The 24,088-nt window shown below is 47.1% G+C and overlaps 1 protein-coding gene across 3 annotated transcripts in view; it reads left to right on the plus strand.

Moving 5' to 3' along the window:
- The window catches only part of LOC112642948 (olfactory receptor 6N2-like), a 25,396-nt gene extending 2,720 nt beyond the window's left edge, over nt 1–22,676 (plus strand). For 2 of the 3 annotated variants that reach the window (XR_003125511.3, XR_003125510.3), the window contains one exon: nt 626–1,577. Coding sequence is in view for 1 of the 3 variants with exons in the window: in XM_025420701.3 (XP_025276486.3) it covers nt 21,531–22,475 (945 nt within the window). In the remaining 2 variants the exon portion in view is untranslated. Of the gene's footprint in view, nt 1–625; nt 1,578–20,873 lie in introns of those variants that run through there. The other variant, XM_025420701.3, reaches the window with a different exon arrangement.
- The last annotated feature ends 1,412 nt before the right edge of the window (nt 22,677–24,088 follow it).

Genomic DNA, 24,088 nt, shown 5'->3' on the forward strand with positions numbered 1-24,088 from the left:
AATAAATTTATTTTTTATTGGTGTTCAATTTTCCAACATATAGCATAACACCCAGTGCTCATCCCATCAAGTGCCCCCCTCAGTGCCCGTCACCCAGTCTCCTCCCTCCCGCCCTCCTCCCCTTCCACCACCCCTAGTTCGACCAACTGTCTTAATGTTGAGGCCTTGCTAGAGGGAAAAACGACCTTAACGTGACAATAACAAGGCCTCCAGGGGCTGTAGGTCCTCTTTACCATATGAAAATCCCTTTGAAGCCTCCCTTTTCCTTACCTCCCCCAACTCCCAAGAACGTAATCAGCCTCCCTCTCAACCCGGGGTCAGCTCTCTGTGCCCACGGGACCTGTCCTGGGGCTTTCATAGAACCTCCATTTTGCACCAAAGATGTCTCAATAATTCTTTTTTTAACTGTCAGCTCTGGACCTCACCCCACCACACCTCACCTACATTCCAAAACTACATCAAAAAGATCAGTGTTCCAGAATTTGCAAGGCCTCATTGCTGTCATGGTATCAGCCAACTGGGAAACCAGAGAACTCAATACTGGTGCTGTTGGTGGTGGTGGTGGGGATATCTGGGATCTGGGATATCTGTGTGACCTCCTGTCATCTCAAATCCTATCTCCTAGTTCTACTTGAGAGGGTCACTTGAGATCCTCAGTCAAGAGTCCACCACCGGGTTGATGCCTTAAGTATGTGTCCCTGAGAGGAGAGGTCCTAAGGGGAGGAGTGAGAGAAGATAGAAGTGCAGCTGCACCAAGAAGTAACAGGCAGGTCCTTAAAAATTCCGTGCTGGACCTTGGGATCGAGATCCCGTAGCGAGCCCTACAGTCTCAGAGAAGAACACGGGAGGGGACGGCATGCTGGGTATCGTCCAGCCACAAGTCCCCGCCTCTGGCGCTTCCTGAAGGACCAGAACAGAACCTACTACTGAGTGAGCCTCAGCCACCGTCTTCATTTACACATTTACCACATTGTCAGCCACCTGAATTAATATCTTATAAGAACCAATGCTTGGCTATATTAATTTTCTTGATCTTTTCTGGTCTATTTTACTGTTCATCTCTTTGCTGTTGACTCTTCTGTTTTGTCTGTTTACCTGTGTTTCGTAGCAAAGTCAAATTTGTGTGTTGACTTCTGCTTACGGCGTCATTATTTCTATATACTATTAATTGTTCGCTTTGCTCCTTTTTTTCTAATGTCCTAAGACATGCATTTATATCAATTGTATTAGGACTCTCTTCTTTCAAATTAAAACACTTAACAGTAACAATTTTTTTTTTCCTGTCAGCACTACTTTTGCTTTGTTGCCTACGTTGTATGGTGTAGATTTTATTGTCCCTAATCATCTTTGGCATGTATTAAGTTATGGCTTATTTTAAAATGTGTCACATAGGGGATCCCCGGGGGGCTCAGCGGTTTAGTGCCGCCTTCAGCCCAGGGCCTGATCCTGGAGACCTGGGATCGAGTCCCACGTCGGGCTCCCTGCGTGGAGCCTGCTTCTCCCTCTGCCTGTGTCTCTGCCTCTCTCTCTCTCTGTGTTTCTCATATATAAATAAATAAAATCTTTTTTTAAAAAAAGTGTCACATAGTTTCAAGCAAGTTGAAAATGTCCTGGATATCATATTGTTGATTTCTAATTTAGTCCAGTGGTGGTCATTAAATATACGCTAAGATCCCAGAGGTGAGTTTTACGGAGACTCACTGTAAGTCCCTGCATATATCTCACTTTGGTGAGCATTCCACGTACACCTGAAGAGAATATGTAGTAGTTGGTTGTTTTTACGATGTTCTTTATATGAAAATTAGATCATATTGGTTGAATGTAGGCCTACAATTTTTCAGTTTCTTTTTTTTTTTCTTTTTTTTTTTTTTAGAATTTTTCCGTTTCTTTTCTGGTGATTTTCGTCTCGTCCTATCAATTCCTACATCAGAGCTTTTAAATATCTGTGATTGTTGATTTATCTTATACTGCACTAATGCTACTGGGTTTTGCTTTATAATTGGAAATTTAATTTGATGCTTTTCTTGAGTTATTATGAATTTCCAATAAATTGGCCACGATATTTCCCAAGCTTCTCTTTTTGTCATGTTTCTAAGCAACCGTCTCTCATGTCAGAGCTTGGCTTAGGCTTTGTTAAGGTGGATGTGTGTAAATCCCAAGCTGTCTCCCTAGTTTCATGTATTTGTCATGACTCAACCTCAGACTCCTGTCAGGGATTGGTTTAGGGCTTTGTTAGTGTGTTTTATAACAGTCCCTACTCTGGTGCTTGGGCCTTCTTCCCCAGGATTCAGTCTTTCTGGTGTCAAGCTGGATGGCAAGGGTTTATATCTCTACTGAAGCCATCTGCAATGTCCCCAGCACTGCTTGCTCTCTTGTACCTCTATTGTTTTTTAGCTTTATTGAGATATAATTGACATATATCGTATGCATTCGTTTAAGACGCGTGTGTTGATCTGATATACTTACGTGTTGCAAAATGATCGACACTTTAGCCTTTGCTAACGCCTCCTTCATATCACATAATTGTCATTCCTTTCTTGTGCTGAGGACATCCGAGGTCTACTCTCTCAAGTATGTGATACATGATTATTAACTGTAATCACATGCTGTGCATTGCATCCCCAGAACCTACTCACTTTACACCTGGCAGTTTCTATGCTTTGACCAACACCTTCTCATTTCCTGCACACCCTGTGCCCCAACTTCTGGTAAGCAACACGTACTCTGTTTCAATGAGTTCAGCTTTTCTTTTGGATTCTACATATAAGTGAGATCGTACAGTATTTGTCTTCCTCCGTCTGAATTATTTCACTTAGCATAATGCCCTTTAGATCCAACCTTGCTGCAGATAGGAACATTTCCTTCTTTCCCATGGCTGATTAATATTCCATTGTGTATATATGCCACATTTTCTTTTTCCATACAGCCACTGATGGACACGTAGGTTATTTCCATATCTTAGCTATTGTGACTAATGCTACAATAAACATGAAGGTACACGTATATCTCTTCGATACCCTGTTATTACTTTTGGATGTCTACCTAAAAGTCATATTGCTGGATCATATAGGAATTCCATTTTTAGTTTTATGATGAACCTCCAGGCTTTTTTCCACAGTGGCTGCACCAGTTTGCATTGACATCAACAGTGCACGAGGGTTCTTTTTTTCCTACACCCTTGCCAGCATTGGTTAATTGGTTATCTCTTATATTTTTGATAATAGTCATTCTAACAGGTGTGAGGTGATGTCTCACTGTAGTTTTGATTTGCAGTTCCCTGATGATGGGTGATATTGAGCATCTTTTCATATACCTGTTGGCTTGATATGTCTTCCTTGGAAAAATGTCGATTAGTTCAACTGCCCATTTGTTAATCAGATTTTCTATTGTGGGGTTTTGTTTTTGTTTTGCTATTGAGTTGTGGGAGTTAATCCCTCATCAGATATATGGCTTGAAAATATTTCCTCTGATTCCCGAGGTTGCTTTTTCATTACATCAGTTGTTTCTTTTGCTGTGTAGAAGTTTTTATTTGATGTAGTCCCACTTACTGGTTTTTGCTTTTGCTGCTTGTACTTTGATGTCATATCTCAGCCATTTCATTTCCTTAGGTGATATTTACTGTCACTTAGAGTAGATTTCATTCACTATCTCATAACTTTTTGCTCCTTGCGTGTCCCTCCTTGGTTCACGTGGGTCTGGAGTCCACACATCTAAAATATGAGAATAGGAAAAAAAATACGAGAATAGGAAAATACAGCTGAAGAGGTAATAATGTGCTGTACCTTCAGATAGGGGGCTGGGACTAGATATTTCACAGCAGCTAGGGATAGGGAGGCTTCTGGAAAATATTGGCTCCATCTGTATAAATCCAATCCAAGCACCAATGGTGCTTCCTCCAGAGAAACCAAGGACAGGAACACTCCCCTTCAGAGGGATATAATAGCAGAAAGGAGGTTTTTCTTCTGGACCAAATAAACCTTTCCCCAAGGGACAGCACTCACTGATCTTCACATCGGCCGTGGGACCAACCTGCCTAACCTGAGGCGGACCCCAGTGAGGCCTTGTCCTCTGGAAGCCACAGTCAGGATTCAGACCCCCATGTTGGTGAGGTCCAGGACGCCCCACCCTGCGTGGCTCCCTGTGCACAAATCCGCCACCTGACCCGACTCACTCCTGGATTAAAGGGACCATATCTGCCACTTCGGTGGACAATGCCCTTTGAAAAAGGAAGTTTTATTTGTTTGTGTTATAAATGTGTGAGGTGGAAAATGTAATATTCTTAGAAAATACAGAAAAATAAAATAAGTAAACTTTATAAAATGTTGTTTACTTTTTGGATGTTATATGCAAACTGTAGTATTCCTAGGAAACAGAAGAATAGAAGATGGAATTTTTATTTAAAAAGCAACCTAACTTACAGCTCAGATATAAAAACAAACAACAAAAAAGAGACCAACAAGCAAACAAAACAGGCTCCTAAATACAGAGAACAAACTGATGGGTTCCAGAAGAGGAGGCAGGTGGGGGGATGAGTGAGAAGGCAGAGGATAGTAAAAGTACACTTATCATGATGAGCTCTGAGTAATGTAAAGAATTGTTGAATCATTATATTGTACACCTGAAACTAATATAACACTGTATGTTAAGTATAGTTGAATTGAAATAAATTTTAGAAATTAAAAAAAAAATGTCTACATGCTGGGCCAATTCTACTGAATCTCTTATTGAAATGGAATTCTCAACCTTAGCAATATCACTATTAAAAGCAGTTAATTGATTCAGAGGGATGGTTCTTTACTTCAACTGGTATAAAGACAAACATATAGACTGATGGAACAGAATAGAAAGCCCCGAAATAAACCCATGAATGTATAGGCAACTGTCTTTGACAAAGGTGCCAAAGATACACAACAAATAAATCACAATCTCTTCAACAAATGGTGTTGGGGAGACTGGATAGCTACATACAAAAAATGACATTGAACCCCCTACCTCATACCATGCACAAAAATCAACTCAAAATAATATGAACTTATATGCAGAAAACTCTAAAGACTGCACCATTAGACTAATTAATTCAGCCAAGTTGTGGATGAAAAGAAATCAACACACAAAAATCAGTTTCACTTTTATACACTAACAAAATACAGTCCAGAAAGGAAATTAAGAAGCAATTTCATTTATAATGGCTTCAAAAATATGAAATACTTAGGAAAAAACTTAACCAAGGTGAAAGACTTGTACATTGAAAACTACAAAACATGATTAAAAGGAATAAAAGAAGACACAGACACATGGGAAGTCATCCTGTATTCATGGACTGGAAGACCTATTACGTTAAAGTATCAGTGGTACCCATAGTGATCTATAGGTTCAGTGCAATCCTTATCAGAATCCCAATGGCATTTCTTTTCAGATACAGAAAAAAATCATGCTAAAATTCATATGAAATATCCAAAGCTTCCAAATAGTCCAAACAATCTTGAAAAGGAAGAGCAGATTTGGAGGTCTCACATTTCTAATTTCAATCAAAACAGTGCAGGACTGGGATCCCTGGGTGGCGCAGCGGTTTGGCGCCTGCCTTTGGCCCAGGGCACGATCCTGGAGACCCGGGATCGAATCCCACGATGGGCTTCCGGTGCATGGAGCCTGCTTCTCCCTCTGCCTGTGTCTCTGCCTCTCTCTCTCTCTCTCTCTCTCTGTGTGTGTGTGTGACTATCATAAATAAATAAAAAATTAAAAAAAAAAAAAACAGTGCAGGACTGGCATAAAGACAGACATGGAATGGAAATGGAAAACCAGATGGAAAACCAGAGCACAGAAATAAACCCTTACCACCTATGGTAAGGTCAAATGATTTTTTTAAGTCATACTTTTTAAATTGAAGGATCATTGGCGTGCAATGTTTTCTTAGTTTCAGGTGTGCAACATAGTGATTCAACAATTGTATACATTATGCAGTGCTCACCACTCATGTAGTTACCGACTGTCACCACACACAATTATTACAGTATTATTGGCTATATTCCTAGTGCTGAGTAGACTTATTTACTTTATACTTGGAAGTTTGTGCCAGTTAATCCTCTTCACCTGTTTCACTCATCCCCCTCCAGCAACCCTCAGTTGTTCTCAGCATTCGTGAATCTGTTTCCTTTTTATTTTTATTTTTGTCAAAAATAGTGTTGGGCAGTCAGGATATTAATATGCAAATGAATGAAATTGGACTTATGCCATATACAGAAGTTAACTCAAATAAATTAAATCTAAACATAAGAGCTAAAATGATAAAACTGTCAGAAAACATCAGGGAAAGGCTTCTGACCTTGGAGTTGGCAATGGTTTCTTCAATGTGACACCCAATGCACAGTTAACAAAAGAAAAACACATAACTCTGTCCACATCAAAATGAAAACCTTCTGTGCATCAAACTTACACAATCAACAGAGAGAAAAGGAAACCTTTTCCTTTGGAATGACAGAAAATGTTTTCAAATTGTATATCTGCTAAGGGATTAATGTCTAGAATATATGAAAGCTCCTATAACTCAGTGAAAAACAATCTGATATTACAATGAGCAAAGAACTTGAGTAGACTTATTTTAGTACTATACAAATGAACAATAAGCATAGGAGAAAATGCTCAATAATAATCAATGCTCATTACAGAATTATCATTATGGAAATTGAAATAAAGCACAGTGAGATACCATAGCACATTCACTAGGATGGCTGCTACCAGAGAGAAAATAGCAAGAATCAGTCAGGATGGAGAGAAGTCACAAAGCTTGTGCAGTGGCTGGAAATGTAAAATAGTGCAATGGTTATGCAAACAATATGAACCCTCAAAAAATTTTAAAAAAAGAATTATTATGATCCAGGAATTTTATTTCTAGGCATATAGGCACAAAGAAGCAAAAGCAGAAACTGAAAGAAACATCTACACACCCATGTTTGTTACAGCAGCATTCACAACCACTGGAACATGAAAGCAATACAAGTGTCCATTAATGGGTGAGTGGATAAATAAAATGTGTTATATAATACAATGGAGTATTATTCCACCTTAAAAAGGAAGGAAATTCTCATCACAAAGCACATTCTTAATCCCCACCCCCTATTTCACCCGTTCCCTTCCCATCGCCCCTCTGGCAACCACCAGTTTGTTCTTTGTATTTGAGTCTGTTTTTTATTGCACATCTGAAACTAATGTACGTTAACTATACCTGAATTAAAATAAGTACATAAATAAATGTGATCATTCATAGCAAAAAGAAAAATAAAGGAAATTTTGTCACCTGATCAACATGGATAAACTTTGAGGGCACTATGCTAAGTGACGGAAGATGGTCACAAAAAGACCAAAGACTACATGATTGTACTTGTATGAGGCATCAAGAGTCTTCAAATCACTGAGACAGAAAGCAGTGTTTCTGGTGTTTTCTAGAAGCTGGGGGAAGGAGGATGGGGAACTTGTTCATCGGGGACAGAGTTTCAGTTTTGCAAGATGAAAAGAGGTCTGCAGCAGAGTCACACAACCGTGTAAACGCACACAACACTACTGAACGGTCTACTTAACACTGGTGAAGAGGGTACATTTTACATGTTTTTCCCCAATTAAAATTAATCTCAGATTCAAAGCTTCAGAGGTGGGGCAACACAAAGGCTCAACAACCCTTCGGCAAAAACTATTCAACAGGAAAGAATAAGGCCAAGAAGCGTTGGGGGCCAACAAGGAAGGAAGTAAAAGAGAATGAACACCTTCATCTGCAGCCTTACAAATAAGCCAGAACCAAAGAGAAGAAACCAAAGAGAAGTACATCCACATGGTAACTGGACAGTAGGAGCCAGAGGTAGGAGAGTTTGCTACGGCCTTTGTCTTTAAGGAGAAGATAGATAAAAAAATGTTAAAGAAATTTGGCAAGAAGGGAGAAAAAGAAAGCAGACTGAAATGAACTAAGATGTCAGAATCTAATTAAAACATACTCATAAAATGTGTATATAAATGGACCAAACTCACCAGCTCAGAGATAAGTGTCTTCAATTTGGATTAAAAATAAATCCAGCTATACAACCTTGAGAAGATGCACATAAGGCATTAAGTCACTTAACAAAAACTTGGAAAGTTATATTATTCAAACCTTAACTTGAAGAAAGCCAGTTTAACAGTGTAGCTTATCATAAAGTTCTAGAAAGAAATTGTCAGTACAGACGGAGTTTCACCACGTGATGACAAAATATTCAACCCCCAAGAAAATAGAAGTTAAATTATGTACTTATGTACATAAATAGATATTAATAGATAATAATAATAAATAATAAATAGATAATAATAATAAAATAGATACGTATATAATTTGTTATCACTTTACATGACTCAGTAGGGCAGCGTACAGTAAATTTGTTTTCTTTATTTTCATATACACACATAGTATATAAATACTTGTATAGATAGGCAAACTATATATGAAAATATATGGTTGAAATCAAGACGATGACAGAAATTGACAAAATCACCATCAGAGTTGGAGACTTTACCATCTCTCCATTCCTGGAAGGACAAAGTACAAAACAGTTAAGATTTAGATTCAGATTTGGCCAACACAATTAACAAGCTTAAGAACCTTTATCTAACTTACAGGCTGCTGAATCCCACATTTATGGACTCTTCTCAAGCACACATGAAATAATTAAAAGATATTCATCGTGTACCAGGCCATACATCGTCAACATATATCCCAAAGCTAGATGTATTTGAGATTTTTCCTCACCCTTTGGCACCAATGTACGTTGTCTCAGAGTAAAGGAGCAGCCATCCCAAAAAGCGTGGAGGTAGTGCCTCTCGTCCTTGTCATAGAATGAAACTCAAAATAAAATTAAACAGACTCATGAAAAAGTAAAGAAGCCACATTTTGGTGCAACCGTGTTTGTGGAAGTGAGACATGATTTCCTGGTGCATAATTGGGATAATTGCCTTAGTATTAAGACGCATAACACAGGTCCATGTCCCCATTTATCTTTTGCTTAATATTAGCTCATGATGGTTTTCTCCCACTGCTGTCTTGCCCAACAGCCGCCACCAAGTTTCCTGTTCATCCTCCCGTGGACAAAAACGAAGCTTTCCCCTAATTGCCCATGAATGCCAGGAGACTTCTGGGAATTAATGTTCGATTTGCAGTTGTCGAAAAATGTTGCCCTTTGTTCGGGCCTCAGTGTGGTAGAAGGAAAGATGTCTATTTTCCACCTAGATGGAGGGAGGATCAGAACCAGCTTTCACTTTTCTGCGTACTGTTGATACAGCCCTGTTCCCCGACAGTCCCATTAATTATGTGACTGTGCTGTTCCCCACTGGGGGCCCGGGGCTCTCCTGGAGAAAGTCTCACACATCGCACCTCCCTGGAGACGTCCTCTGTGGCGGTCCTCAGAGACGCAGGGGCACTGCCTTCTCTGAATGAAAAAAAAAATGACAGAAAAGCTCTGTAAAGTCTACTTCAGGATATTATAATCTTATGACGGGTGGAGAAAATGATGTTTTCTGAAATATCACAAGGGAGAAAGGGCCCTGGGCAGAGTCACTTAAAGACCTGGCTGCTGGCGTTCATCTCACACCATGCCAACATCTGAGGACAACGGGGTCACGTATTCAGGGGCGGTTTTGAGGCTCCACCTCTCCGACTTGTTGGTCTCTATTTCAGCAGCTCCAGACACTGAAGTTTGCTGTCTATAAATAGTAATCTTGCACAAGGAGAAACAATAGTTACATAATCCCTCTTTGCTTTTTGCTTTTGACTTCAAGCATCAGTAGCTGAAGGGAGTTTGAACTTTGGAATTTTTTTTCTAATGTGGGTTATTAGAAACCTATAGGCCCTTGAATGAGGCTTAGCATATCACGCGGGCGTGGGGTGCCCCCTGGCTGCATCCCCCTGTGCACCTGTTCAAGGACCGGCAGTGGCAGGAGAGGTTGGGAGAGGCCTCTCTTTCTATGAGCACTTGACTGCATCTTCTGGGATGGGCGTGGGCCTTCTATGACATTGCTTTGGTTTTTTTTTTTTTTTTCATTGCTTTGGTTTAAATGGTCCCTAAGCATGCACCCAATTTTTAATTTCTTTTTTTAAAGATTTATTTATTTATTTATTTATTTATTTATTTATTTATTTATTTATTTATGAGAGAAGCACAGAGAGAGAGGCAGAGACACAGGCAGAGGGAGAAGCAGGCTCCACATAGGGAGCCCGACGTGGGACTTGATCCTGGGTCCCCAGGATCATGCCCTGGGGCCAAAGGCAGGCGCTAAACCACTGCGCCACTCAGGAATCCCCCACCCAATTTTTAATAATTGGCAAACCTGAAGCTTCACAGAGATAGAAGATCATTATGAATACAAGTCCTTACTCGAACAAATCAAAGGAGTTTGGCCCTACTGCCTTTTGACTAGGCTGCATTGCCTCAGTGATTAAAGTCATGGTCATGCACGCTTTCTGCGAGAATCATGGGTAAATACGAACGGGTAGAGAACTCCTATTATGACAGTATTGAAGCCTTGAAAAGTCTGGAAGAGCACTGAGCATCTTGAAGATTAGGGGGCCTGATAAACCCTTTGTGCTGTAGGGTTTTTTGTTTGTTTGTTTTGTTTTGTTTTGTTTTGTTTTGTGACGCAGTGGTTGCATTTCTGGAGTAGCGTCAAACCTGAGACGTCAAACAAATGGCATAAGTCAGGAGACGGTATTGGGTTGTTTTGGGTTTTTTAAAGATTTTTATTTATTCATGAGAGGCAGAGACAAGGCAGAGGGAGAAGCAGGCTCCCTGCAGGGAGCCCAAGGCGGGACTCCATCCCAGGGCCCGGGGTCATGCCCTGAACTGAAGGCAGAGGCTCAGCCGTGGAGCTTTCCAGGCACCCCACAGGAGACACTATTGTGACAAACCACCACCTGATCTTCCAGAAGGATGAGGCTCCCCCAAAGCTAATGTAGGCAAATGTTCAGAGGCCGTCTACAGAAAGGAAGAAAGCTGCCTGAATCCAAACCAACATCATCCATAGACTCAGCCCATTACTCAGTGCTGAAAGGAGATGAGCCGTCAAGCCATGAAAAGACATGGAGGTACCTCAACTGCATGTTATTAAGTGGAAGAAGCAAATCTGAAAAGGCTCCCAGCTGACTAATTTCAACTTTGTGACATTCTGGAAAAGGGTCTAGCTAAACTGCACTACACCCCATAACTGCTAACTTGTGGGAGTGGAATTCAAATTCCAGGTTTTTCCGACGGCGTGTGCTTCCATGTGGTTACTGGCCCCTGCCAGCGGGAGGCACGGAGCCGCGTGTGCACGGGTAGGTGGGTGCACAAACAAGCAGGGGGATGCTGACAGGCAGCTGATCAGAACCACTGGATTTTTTTTCTAGAAGGAAATGGTGACTTTTTTTTTTTTACAAAAGGAAATGAGAATTTAAAAACTGATCTAAAAGAGTAAATCATGTGGCAATACTTTCCTGTGTTTGGACTCAGATGGCGTGCACCCCTCTTGGCGGGGCGGGGCACATCTTTGACTATCCCTCTTTCTCTTTCACTTCCTTCCCTTAAGAGACTTTTATTTTTTTTTTAAGCATAAGTCAACCTACTGTTGATTCCTGATGCTGTTTTCCTGGGCATCAGAATGAAAAATGTATTGTGTATGTGGCTCATAAAATTGGGGTTCAAAGAAACCACGTAATTGATAAAATCCATCTCCATATTTCATGTGCTACAAAACAGGGGGCCGGGGAAAGGGTGTGAGTGAGTCTGGGGCCATGAGTCAGTGCAGGCTCAGGCCTGTCGCCGTGGCCCGCGGGTGGATAGAGCTGCCCGTGAGCACAGGGGAGCACAGGGGACAGGCTCTTGCACGTGGCTCGGGCAGGCCGGGGACCCTGGTGCGACCCAGGCCTGGGGGTGGAGGACTCTCAGAGGCGCCTTGTGCTACAGCTGCTTTCCACATCCTGCTCTGCAGCCCCGTGTTCCCAATTAGTATTAAATGAAGGCGGCAGGGAGAGGCCTGAGGCTCTCCAAGTGTCTGCTGCACGACTCAGCGGGAGAAGGCCTCTGGAAAAAAAAAAAAAAAAAACACGTTGCTAATTAGCACCATTGAGGCTGTGCCTCCTGAGGCCTCTGGGAGGCCCCTGGGAGCAGCACCGGGCCTCACCTCGGCCGCCTGCAGCTCAATTAAGCAGCTTGTTTGCCTTCTTATTAGCAAACTTGTTAGCGCCTTGCTTGTCCCCTGAGCCACTCACTCGCTCGCTCGCTCGCCAGGGAGAAAAGCTTGGTGCAGGGATTCCTTGGCCGGGTGGGTCTGGCCGTCCAGGGATCCGGGTGCTGGGACAGGCTTTGCGGGGTGGGAGCAGTGCCCCCGTGGGCCCGAGGCTCCCCGAGGCTCCCCTGCTTGGCCCAGGGCAGCAGAGGCGACCGCTGGCTTGGTTAGGGACCCGGAATTCAGCGCCACTGCCTGAGACCAGCGGAGAAGCCAGGGACAGTAAGGCTCGGCCCAGACAGCTGCTCAGGGTTGGGGCTCAGCGTCCTGCTGCTGGGGGGCAGCAGAGTCTCCGGGCCCAGTGCCGCAGAGCCCCCACCACGGTAGCACCTTGTAGCTGAGCGAGGCCCTCCCCTTGGCCTCCTCTAGGCCTCAGGTGCTGTCCGGCCCCTCCCCGGCCCCGAGCATTCCCTCAGGCCCCACCTGCGGGCACAACTCTGGGCCCCCTGCCCCCCATCTCAGGAGCCTCTGCACTGAGCAAGGTCAGACAGGGCACCTGTTGACCCCCCATCCAGGAGGGGGAGGTCTGAGGCCCTGGGAGCCTCCCCAGAATGGAGACCTCGCAGATGGAGGGTGGGTTAGCCCTTGTTCAGGAAGCTCAGTTGAAATGACAAAGTTGCCTGATCTGGGAGCTCCTGGGTGGCTCGGCCGTTGAGCCTCTGCCTCCGGCCCAGGGCGTGACCTCAGGGTCCCGGGATCGAGTCCCGCATTGGGCTCCCTGCAAGAAGCCTGCTTCTCCCTCTGCCTCTCTCTCTGTGGTGTCTCTCATGAATAAATAAATAAAATCTTTAAAACAAAACAAAAAACAAAGCTGACTGACCTTTCGGCCCGCTCAAGACCAACCATCAGTAATTTTATTCAATGCTTATACATCTACCACCAACACATCGGTAGCAATGACAGAGATGCTATTTGAAGGCCCAGGGAAGTGGGTGTATGAGCTCATACGTAAGGAAACTGAGGCTCAGAGTGTTCCACGACCAGTCTAGGGAACGGGTGGACCTAGTGTTGGTGGCCAGGTGAGGTGGGGAGGAGGACATTCTAGGTTAGGGACCAATACAGGCAGGTGAGCAGATGGGCTCCTTGATCAGGGCCAGTCTGGAATCACCGGAGAAGAAGGCATGTAAGTGGGACACACAACAGGGCGATGGGTTCAGAAAGCGCTAGGGCCCATCATCGCCCTGGTCCTACCTTCTGCACCTGCCAGGAGACTCACCTGCAGCGTGTCAGTGCGCCCAGTTTCCATTAGACATAGAAAAGAGTCGTCGGCCTGTCGAAGCTCAGACCTGCCCGTTCCCGCTCCCCGGGGCTCCCCTGCCAGGAGTGAGTTTATAAATAAGTCAGGCCACCATCCAGCCCTTGGGCCCTGGACCCCAATCCAGACACCCGAGGCCAGGCTCTTGTTTGTCCTGAGGAGGGCGCTCATCCTATCACCTGCGGAGCGTGCACGCGGGTCTGTGTCTGCTGCAGGTGCGCGGGCAGCTGGGGACCAGGATGCTTCTTCCTCCCTCATCCGTTCAGCAACTGCAGCCTCGCCCAGCAGGAAGCAGACTCTCTTGAAGGATCAGTCAAGAAACTCAGGAAACCATCTGATCCCATATTTTCAAATAAATAGCTTTAGAACCATAACACCTGAAGCAGGTATGTACAAGGTAGAAAACAGACTCAAGGGGGGATCCCTGGGTGGCTCAGTGGTTTGGCGCCTGCCTTTGGTCCAGGGAGCAATCCTGGGGACCGGGTATCGAGTCCCACGTTGGGTTCCCTGCACGGAGCCTGCTTCTCCCTCTGCCTGTGTCTCTGCCTCTCTCTCTCTATGTCTATCATGAATAAATAAATAAAATCTTTAAAAAAAACAGACTCAAATAGAAAGTAGAAGCGGGGACTGGAAGCCCTGGCCACTCTCTACACCCTCTTTTCTCCCCTGGCTTCCAGCAAGTCCCTCCATCGAGATCATATAGTTCAGTTTGTTTTTACTTTTCAGACCAATGAGCCGAGGGCCAGGGGGGTCACAGTCTCCTGCTGAGGATACACAGCTCGATGATGACAAAGACGGGACTGGAACATGGCAGAGACAGGTCACCATCCTCAGAGAATTGTTTTTCTGTTCAAATGACCAAAAAAAAAAAAAAAAAAAATCCCAAAGATTCCTGGAGCTGCTGTGAAGAGACATAGACCAAAGCCCAGGTCCTGATCCACTCCCGCGGCCTCACTCGCTCTGCCCAGCCAGAGCTGCCGCGTGGGGCTGTGCACACTCCCTCCTGCTTCCAGAGCTTGGATTCTGTGACTGCAACACATCTCAGAGAAAGCGGGGCCACTCTGGAAAAATGTGCGGAGGTTCCCCAAAGGGGTACAAATAGAGCTGCCCTACGACCCAGCAATTGCATTGCTGGGGATTCACCCCAAAGATACGGATGCAGTGAAACGCCGGGACACCTGCACCCCGATGTTCACAGCAGCCATGTCCACAATAGCCACACTGTGGAAGGAGCCTCGGTGTCCATGGACAGATAATAGATAGAGAAGCTGTGGTCTATGGATACAGTGGGATATTCCTCAGCCATTAGAAACGACAAATACCCCCCATTTGCTTCAAGGTGGATGGACCTGGAGGGTATGATGCTGAGTGAATAAGTCAATCAGAGAAGGACAGTTATTATATCGTCTCACTCATACGGGGAATATAAGAAATAGGGAAAGGGAATAAAGGGGAAAGGAGAGAAAATGAGTGGGAAATATCAGGGAGGGAGACAGAACATGAGAGACTCCTAAGTCTGGGAAATGAACAAAGGGTAGTGGAAGGGGAGGTGGGCAGGGGTTTGGGGTGACTGGATGACGGGCTCTGAGGGGTGCACTTGGTGGGATGAGCACTGGGTGATATGCTATATGTTGGCAAGTTGAATTTAAATAAAATTTAAAAAAATTAAAGAAAGCAGGGCCCGAAGTGGGCCCAGGAGGAAAGGTCCACATATCCAGAGCAGAGAGGGGGAGGTGTTGGCCCAACATAACCTCTCTCCAAACATCCATTTTTCTCGTCGTTTAATAGAAATACAGAACGATCCCCCCACACCGTTCTCTAAGGGTTAAAGGAAGCCACGCTCGCGGGGGCCTCACGCGGAGTGTTCCTGACGGCGAGGGCTCTTCCGTAACAGTAGGGCCGTCTTACTGTCCCGGAGCAGGGCCAGGTAGTGGCTACAGAAGGGCCTCCGAAGCCCGGGTCCCTGACTCCATCAATCATCATCTCGACCCCCTTCCTGCGCCGTGACCTTGGACGAGGCTCTCCACCGCATCTGGCAAAGGAGGCCCCCAGTGGCATCGTGTCTAAGTCGTTCTTGTGAGGGTTAAATGACTTTGTATTCGGGAAGCACGTAGACAGGTAAACACAGCGTAAGAGATGGTGGTCACTTCAGATTTGCCGTGTAGGGTTCTGCGGTGGGAACTCCTCTCCTAGAGCCCGGGTGGCTGCGGACCTCCCGCTGCCGTCACGTGTGGGTCAGTGGAATTGCTAAGACTCCAAATCAAGTGCTCTCCTCTGGATCTCGGTTTCCAAAATCACCCGGGAACCTCATGTGTGTTTCTCTGTGCGCTTGCAAAATCGCCACTCAGCCCTAATGCACAGCTTTGGGGTCTTGGGCCTCTTGTCCATCCTTCCGTTCTCCTGCACTGTGCTCTCTCAGCATCTCGTCCTGGGGGGCACCCATGGGACACCATCCTGGGGGCACCGTCCCGGGGGCAGGCCCAAAGCATCTCCAGCGATGGCTCAGCACCGTGCGGTGACCAAAGGGCCCTGGGTGCTGCTGTGGGGACGTCTGCACACCAACAAGTCAGGGCAGCACGTGTCCCACCATGACCCCTGCTGTGGAGCCGCATGTCCGGCCATGGACGGGTGAGTGAGAAAGGAAGGAAGGAAGGGATGATTGGACTTCCTGAAGACAGAGTGAGGATGACGTGACGAGGTCCCCTTCTCCCCACCCAGTCATTTGTCTCCTCCACCTCAGTGCAGTGCTCCAGGCTCACCCTCTCTCTTACCCCCGGGCTTTTTGAGGTCTCTCTGTTCAGACTGCCCCACCAGGTGCACACAGGAGGCCAGCCCCTGGCTCCCCTCCCTGCATGGCTCCCCTTGAGCAGCAGTGCACAGCCCCAGGACCCCCGTGCCCTGGGCAGCGGCTCTGCTCAGCAAGCAGGCTTTCTGCTCACCTCACTGCGTTTTACAAATGCCACTTTGTCCCCTTTTGCTGTGATGCAGAAAGAAGTTGGAAACGACGCATCCATGTGACTCACTGGGTCTTTGACGCAGGGCCAGCTCTTTGGTTCCTTCCTTCTTCTACATTCACATCAGTGCTATTACTCTCGGAGGAGAGAAATAAGTAATACATTTATTTCTACATGCCGTTTATGTATACCTATTTCTATCTATAGGACACATGTGTACCTATTTCTATAGACTGTATGTGCTATTTACATACTTATATACACGTATATATGATTATTTCTGTATGCCATATCCTATATATCTATGTATTATATATATATATATACTCACCTACACACACTAACATATATAGATATATATATATACTTTATTTTGACTTATTTCTCTCTTTCTGAAGTGATAACCTGATGTCCACATGGTCTTCCCGGAAAAAGCTAGAGAATGGTATGCATATGTACAAAGACACACATATTCAGACCACAAACTCTGCAGTGGTATTAAAGCTAACATTCTATCACCCAGATGCTTAAACAGTTTATCCATTAAATAAACCCATATTTTTTTAAGATTTTATTTATTCATTCATGAGAGACAGAGAGAGAGAGAGAGAGAGAGAGAAAGAGAGAGAGAGAGAGGCACAGGCACAGGCAGAGGGAGAAGCAGGCTCCATGCAGGGAGCCTGATGCAGGTCTCGATCCTGGGTCTCCAGGATCACACCCTGGGCCGAAGGTGGTGCTAAACCGCTGAGCCACCCAGGGATCCCCAAACCCAGATATTTTTAAGAATGAAGCAGGGCACTACTAATAATTATCCTTGGGAAATAGGCATTGACCAAACTCGCTTGGGCAAACCAGGGTAGGATCGCATCACGTCACTATATTAACATGGGTTTAAAAAATATTTTTCTTGATAGATAATATACCTACATCATCAAAAATTTCTTAAAAACACTTTAAATTGCATATGCAGCAGAGCATTTCTCCAACCCGTGTCCATCTGCCCCTTTCTGTCCTTGCCAGCCCTCATCCCCACGAAAGGAAACAACTTTCCCAAGTGCTTCCTACAACCCTGCAAAAGTGTTTCTTTATGCAAAAACAAGTAAATGTAGAGTATTCTCATATGTGCTCTGGAGATCTCCAGAATATTCCACATCGCTGTAGAAATGGCCTGTTGATAACTGGCTCCACGGTGTTCCATTGTGCGTTTAGTTTATCCAGTCCCTTATGGGAAGGGTCATGGGTCGCTTCCAGTCTTGCCGTTACAAATGGAATTACGGAAGAACTCGGGGCACACATCAGTTCAGATAGCAGAGATCTCTGAGAGACAGAGGCTGGAAGCGGGATTGCTGTGCACAAGCGAGTGCGTAGCCCACCTAAGTCTTGCTAGATTTTCCTCCAAATGTATCACGCTGTTCTCTACTCCCACGAGCAACGCGTGAGACTGGTTCCCCGCAGTCTTGCCAACAAAGGGTGTTTTTAGACTACTGGATCCTTGTCAATCCGAAGGTGAGGAAAGCACCTCAATGTATTTAAATTTCTGTGAATCTTATTATGAGTCAGGTTGAATATTTCTTCATACACTTAAGTGTCTCTGTTGTTTTATAAATGCCTATTTTGGGGTCTGTCTCCCTCACTCCAAATTAAGCATCTTGAAGAAAGAGATGATGTTTTCTACATCTCATACATTCCTTAATAGCGTAGAAAAATTTTAAAAATAAATATATTTAATTAATGAGTAACAGAATCATTGTGCTTTTCCCCCTCCTCATACTATTTAAGCTGCTTTTGATAATAATTTTTCTATCCTTTGGATCACTTTTTTTTCCTTTAAAGAACAATATCGTATGTAACTATCTCCATAAAACAGAATATTTGGATGAACAAAAATGAAAGAAATCACGTATACAATTGTTTTCAACACTACCTTGTTCTCTCTTGCTGCTTGTAAGTATTTGATGGAGGCATCGAAAGGTACCTCTTGCTCTTGCTCTGTGTCTAATACAGAATAAATATTAGTGAGCACGCCCTGTGGTGGAGGGTGACGTGAAGAAGATAAATAAATGTCTTCCCCAGCCAAGCAAAGCCTACACTTAAAATGCTCCAATTTTTATTTTCTTTCTTCTTGCCACTTTTAACTTGAACACCCCAGTCCTTATTCATAAATACCGCCAAATCTTTAGCACTAATTATTGCATTGATCTGGGTTTGTGTATTAACTTCTTATAAATACATGTGTGTGTCCCGTTGATTGCTTTTCTGCAGGCAAACACACAGTCATTATGATATACTCTTACTGCAGAGCCGGGTGATATGCAATCGGGCACTATAAAGCGAGGGGGAGATCTGTCTCAGAATCTCACAAATCGGGATCCCTGGGTGGCGCAGCGGTTTGGCGTCTGCCTTTGGCCCAGGGCGCGATCCTGGAGACCCGGGATCGAATCCCACGTCGGGCTCCCGGTGCATGGAGCCTGCTTCTCCCTCTGCCTGTGTCTCTGCCTCTCTCTCTCTCATTCTGTGACTATCCTAAATAAATAAATAAAATATTAAAAAAAAAAAAGAATCTCACAAATCCATAACTGAGACTGAAAATTGGGGGTGTTTTGGTGTTTGGGACTGTGGGGAAGGCAGCAATTTTGTCAAATGATGGTTGCAAATATCCAACCTGGAGGGAGGTCAGGTGTTCAGGTGATGCCAAGTATAGGCTGAAGGCTAGAAACGACTGAATGAGAACCTCTAATTGCCCAAGCATCTGAGAACCTTTTACTCGAGTAGAGATTCTCCTGATTCCCTTGGCTACATTATTTTCTAAAGTTAAATTCTCAAAACCTTTTAAACTACTCTAGCTCTCTCAGGAAGATTTTCTAGATTGACTTGAAGAGATGAGATGGTTTGTTCTAAGTTTATGTGGTCTATGTGCAAATCTTTCATCGTTAATGTCTTGCTGGCCAACTCAGCTTTGCTACCATCTTGTCCTGTGTCTCTGATTCCTAAATGGTAAACTGTGGTTGCACCTACCGATGACGCAGATCTATTATTCTCCAATGGATTAATGTTTTTAGTCTATTACTCTTATGGCCTTTATATCTATCCAGTGCATGCACATGTATGGTACCCAGTTGAGGTCAGGGTTCGTACGCTGACTGCAGGGCCTTTCTGAAGATGATTCCAGTGGTCATAAACTGAGAGGGATGTCAGGGAGCTGGATCAGGATATCTGTGTGCTAGTGATGGTGGTGGTAGCATAAGCAGTGATGGCGGTGGTGGTGGTGGTGCTGGTGCTGGTGGTGGTGGTGGTGCTGGTAGTGCTACTGGTGGTGGTGCTGGTGGTGCTGGTGCTGGTGGTGCTGGTGGTCTGATAGCACTTGGCACATAGCAGATATGCACTGATGAGAGAATCAGTGAATGGGTGATAGTGGACATGGGCCATCAGTGGTGGCAATGGTGGTCATCATGGACATGAAGGGGGCCAAAGAAGTATATCAGGGCTGCTGACCTTTCTCAAAACATGGCAAAGCTAGTCATGGGCAAACTTGGTTTGGTCTTCTTGGGTCATCCAGTCCTTGTCTTTGGAGGAAATGAAGCTGATTGACTCATCTTACACTGGCAATGTTTTAGAAAGACAACACTCCCTTCTGTTACTGTCCATGTGTGCACAAGATTATGTGAGATGGGCTGTGTCTCTCCAGAGAAAGCTATGTGGAACTTGCAAAAGCTTGTAGTCACCCACAGGCGGCTACAGCCCCGAGGCTGGACTCCAGAGCCCAAGGATCAGGGTTGCAGGGTTGAGAAAAGTCACTTGAACAACAGAACATACGTGCTTTGCTTCCCTGTGCTCAACTGCCTGCCTCAGAGGAACCCCTGGGGGAGACCTAGTCACACTCAGCAACCCCGGGGAGCACCCAGCACAGAGCCCAAGGGAGGCGAGCGTGTGCGGGAACATGAGGTATAAGTAGGGGAGAGTCTGGGGGGTGGCAAGGATGCTGAGGAGGTTGCTGTGAGTGTCACTGTCATCCCAACAGTCAGGTAATGGGCACGGAGTGGGTGGCACAGGTGAGCGTAGGGAAGCAGAGGACCCGGGGAGGGTGTCGACCCTTCCTGGAGGAGGCCCATTAGGGTGTAGGGTGTGGGAGGAGAACTCTGGGGACCTTAGTGTAGATCACCTATCTCCACCTTCACCCCAAATACATTTTCAGTGACTCTAGGGAACCATGACCTTTCTGTGTTGTAAGAGTCTTAGGAAACATCTGTTCAAAACTTCTTTTAAAAATTTATTTTAGAGAAGAAGTTGAGGGGGAGGAGAAGAGGCTTAGCTCAGTGTGCATTGCAGGCCAATGACGCAGCAGGGCCAAAGCCAGATCCCTGATTCAGAGAAGCCTCTTCTTTATACCACAGGACTTCTTGCTTGGACTTCTGACCGCAGGGTTTTCCTCCATGGGAATTCCCGGTGCATTTCTCCGGTGGGGATCATCTTTCAAAAGACATGGTGTGTCTGCTGAGGGAGCGAGCACCCATCGGGTACCGTGCAACGGAGATGCCAGGGACTGTTGTCAGAGCGTCTGCATTTCCGTCATTCCCCACCTCTTCCTCCGGCGCTTGTAGGCACGGTCTATAAGCTCCAGCGGGGCTTCCAGGAAGAGTCCCTGACAGTCACATATGGGGGATGACCTCTGTCTTTTCCACAGCCCAATTTGGCTGGTCTTTGCATCATTGGAAGGTACAGGAAGGATAGAGGAAAGATCGTTCCTATATGTCCTATTTCCTGACGGTGGAACAGGGACAAAATCCAGGTCCCTGACTCTCCAGAACCCAATACAATAAATTAGAAAAAAGTTGCAGTGGGGTCAGGGACCTTGGTCTCGAGGTCCAGCTCTGTCAACAGCAGATCCGGTAACGGGGGACGGACCACTTCTGCCTTCAGGAGGGCGGCTCCTCTGCGGCGAAGGGAGGGCATCGGCTAGAGAAACTCCGTTCCCACCAGGTGCCCACACTTCGTTGGCACGAGGACAGTTTTCCAAAGAGAAGGAGATCCTGGAGCGGCTCCGAGGGCTCATGGATCGGCTGAACCGCACGTGGCCGCAGACCTTCGTTCTCACGGGGTTCGGGGCCCCCGGGCCCGTGCGGCCGCTCGCCTTCCTGGCTACCCTGGGCGTGTATGTCCTCACACTGGCCTCGAACTCGTTCATCATTGTGCTGGTGCAGGCGGATGCGGGCCTGTCCACGCCCATGTACTTCTTCCTCGGCGTGCTCTCCTTCCTGGAGGTCTGGTACGTCAGCGCCACGGTGCCCACGCTGCTGCTCACCTGGCTCCGCGGGCGCCCCCCCATCCCGGCGGCCGGCTGCTTCCTCCAGCTGTACGCCGTGCACTCCCTGGGCATGACGGAGTGCTCCCTGCTGGCCGTCATGGCTCTGGACCGCCACCTGGCCATCTGCCGCCCGCTGCACTACCCCGCGCTCATGAGCAGGAAGGCGCAGCTGGGGCTGGCGGGGGCCGCTTGGGTGGCCGGCTTCTCGGCGGCCCTGGTGCCAGCCGGCCTCACGGCCGCCCTGCCCTTCTGCCGGAAGCAGGTGGCCCACTACTTTTGTGACCTGGCCCCCCTGATGAGGTTGGCGTGTGTGGACACGGCCTGGCACGCTCGAGTGCACGGGGCGGTGATCGGTGTGGCCACGGGCTGCAACTTTGTGCTGATTTTAGGACTGTACGGGGGTGTCCTGAGGGCGGTGCTGAAGCTGCCCTCGGCCGCCAGCCGGGCCAAGGCCTTCTCCACCTGCGCTTCGCACGTGACCGTGGTGGCCCTGTTCTTTGGCTCTGCCTTTGTTGTCTACGTGGGGCTGCCCGGGAGTCAAGCCGAGGGCACAGATAAGTGTATCGCCTTGGTGTACACCTTTCTGACCCCCTTCCTCAACCCCATCATCTATACCCTTCGCAACAAGGAGGTGAGGGCGGCGGTGAAGAGGGTCACCATCAGGGTCGGAACTGCTCTGAATCAACACTGACGACCTCTGTTATCGCCGCTCAGCTCCCGGGCCACAGTGGGAACCAGCTGGCGGGTCGGCCAGACATCCGGCCACAGCGACAGTAAACCCCGTGAACGAAGCTGTCAGATGATGGGTCACACGGGCTGCCAACGGCCACTCGGGAGGACGTGGTCTGGGTAACCGGGCTTCACAGCTGTGGAGGGAGGGGCAAGGGGGACAGGGTTTTCATTCCATTCCAATCTAACGGGGGTGGGTGGGTGGGAAACACCACAAAGGAGAAGGAGAAAAACAAACCAACAGGGTCCGATGCAAACTCCTGACCGGGGGAGACAGCACGACGCGGGGGGAGGAAGACCATGTAGAGCTGGGGGCGGGGGGCAGTGTCTCAGAGGAGGGGTGGGACCACGGAAGATGGGAGCCGGCAGGCAGGACCCCAACGGGCGGCGGTGAGCGTGGGCGGAGCAGGTGGGTGCAGCTGGCCTGGCGTGGCCTGGGCCGCAGCCCCGCCGGGAGCAGCAGTGTCGCGGGGCCGCCAGCTGGGAGCCCGACACTACCGCTGGCTCCCCGCTGGGGGGACGATGAGGGTGTTGTCTGGGTTCCCGCCCATCTTCACGGACTATTCCTGGGAAAGGGTCTGGAGCCCCGCTAAGTGGACAGAGACCAAGCTGCCCACAGAAGAGCTCTGCGCGCCCTGTAGACGAAGCCCACGTGTGCCAAGGAGAAAACGGGTCGGGACAGAAAGTCGGGTCACCTTGCCTGCCTTTCCCCCGACTCCCCACCCGCTGGGTCCTCTGCTGAGCGAAGTCTGAAAACTCCGGTCCTCTGGCCACGTGTGGATGGGAGGCCCGCCGCTGCCGGGGGCCCGGGCCTAGGGAGGCGGCCGGGACCCAAACCCTGGTGCAGAGGAGGCCGCTTGACGGGGCTTCGACGGCCTCTCCCATGGTCATTTTTATACAAGTGACTCTTAAAAAATCCACCCAATTAGTTTTTACGCGTCTGCCCTGTGCCCGAGACAGTGGTGGCTGCTTTCAGATGTTGTCATCTTCCCATATCCCCCGAAGAAGAAGGAACCATCTCAGCGGGACAGAGGCAGAAATGCTGCCGTCGGGAGACGTGGACCCAAGCTGGGTCCGTGGGTCCGAGGCTCGCGGGTTCGCCCCGGGGGGCATGACCCTGGTGAGAGCAGTGGCCTCGTCCCCGCTGCCCAGCGAGGGCCACGGCACATGACCGTTCACACTCACTCCTGCTGACAGAGCTGAGAGGAGTCAAGGGGGGAAGCAGCCCCGGGGGGTGACATCCACGTATCCAGGACGGAGAGGGGTGGCCGTTGGCCCAGTCCCCAGATTTGCTGCTTTTTGACTATGTGATCCTGAACCAAAAAAAAAAAAAAAAAAGGTATGTTTTCTTCAACCTCTATTTTGTTGTCTTTTTTTATTTATTTATTTATTTTTGTTGTTGTTGTTGTCTTTAAAATAACAGGGTCACCTGGGTGGCTCAGCGGTTTAGCGCCTGCCTTCAGTTCAGGGCGTGACCCTGGGGTCCTGGTATCAAGTCCCACATCGGGCTCCCTGCATGGCGCCTGCTTCTCCCTCTGCCTGTGTCTCTGCCTCTCTCTCTCTGTGTCTCTCATG

The sequence above is a fragment of the Canis lupus genome, chromosome 38, assembly GCF_003254725.2.
Source record: "Canis lupus dingo isolate Sandy chromosome 38, ASM325472v2, whole genome shotgun sequence".
Classification (NCBI taxonomy): domain Eukaryota; kingdom Metazoa; phylum Chordata; class Mammalia; order Carnivora; family Canidae; genus Canis; species Canis lupus.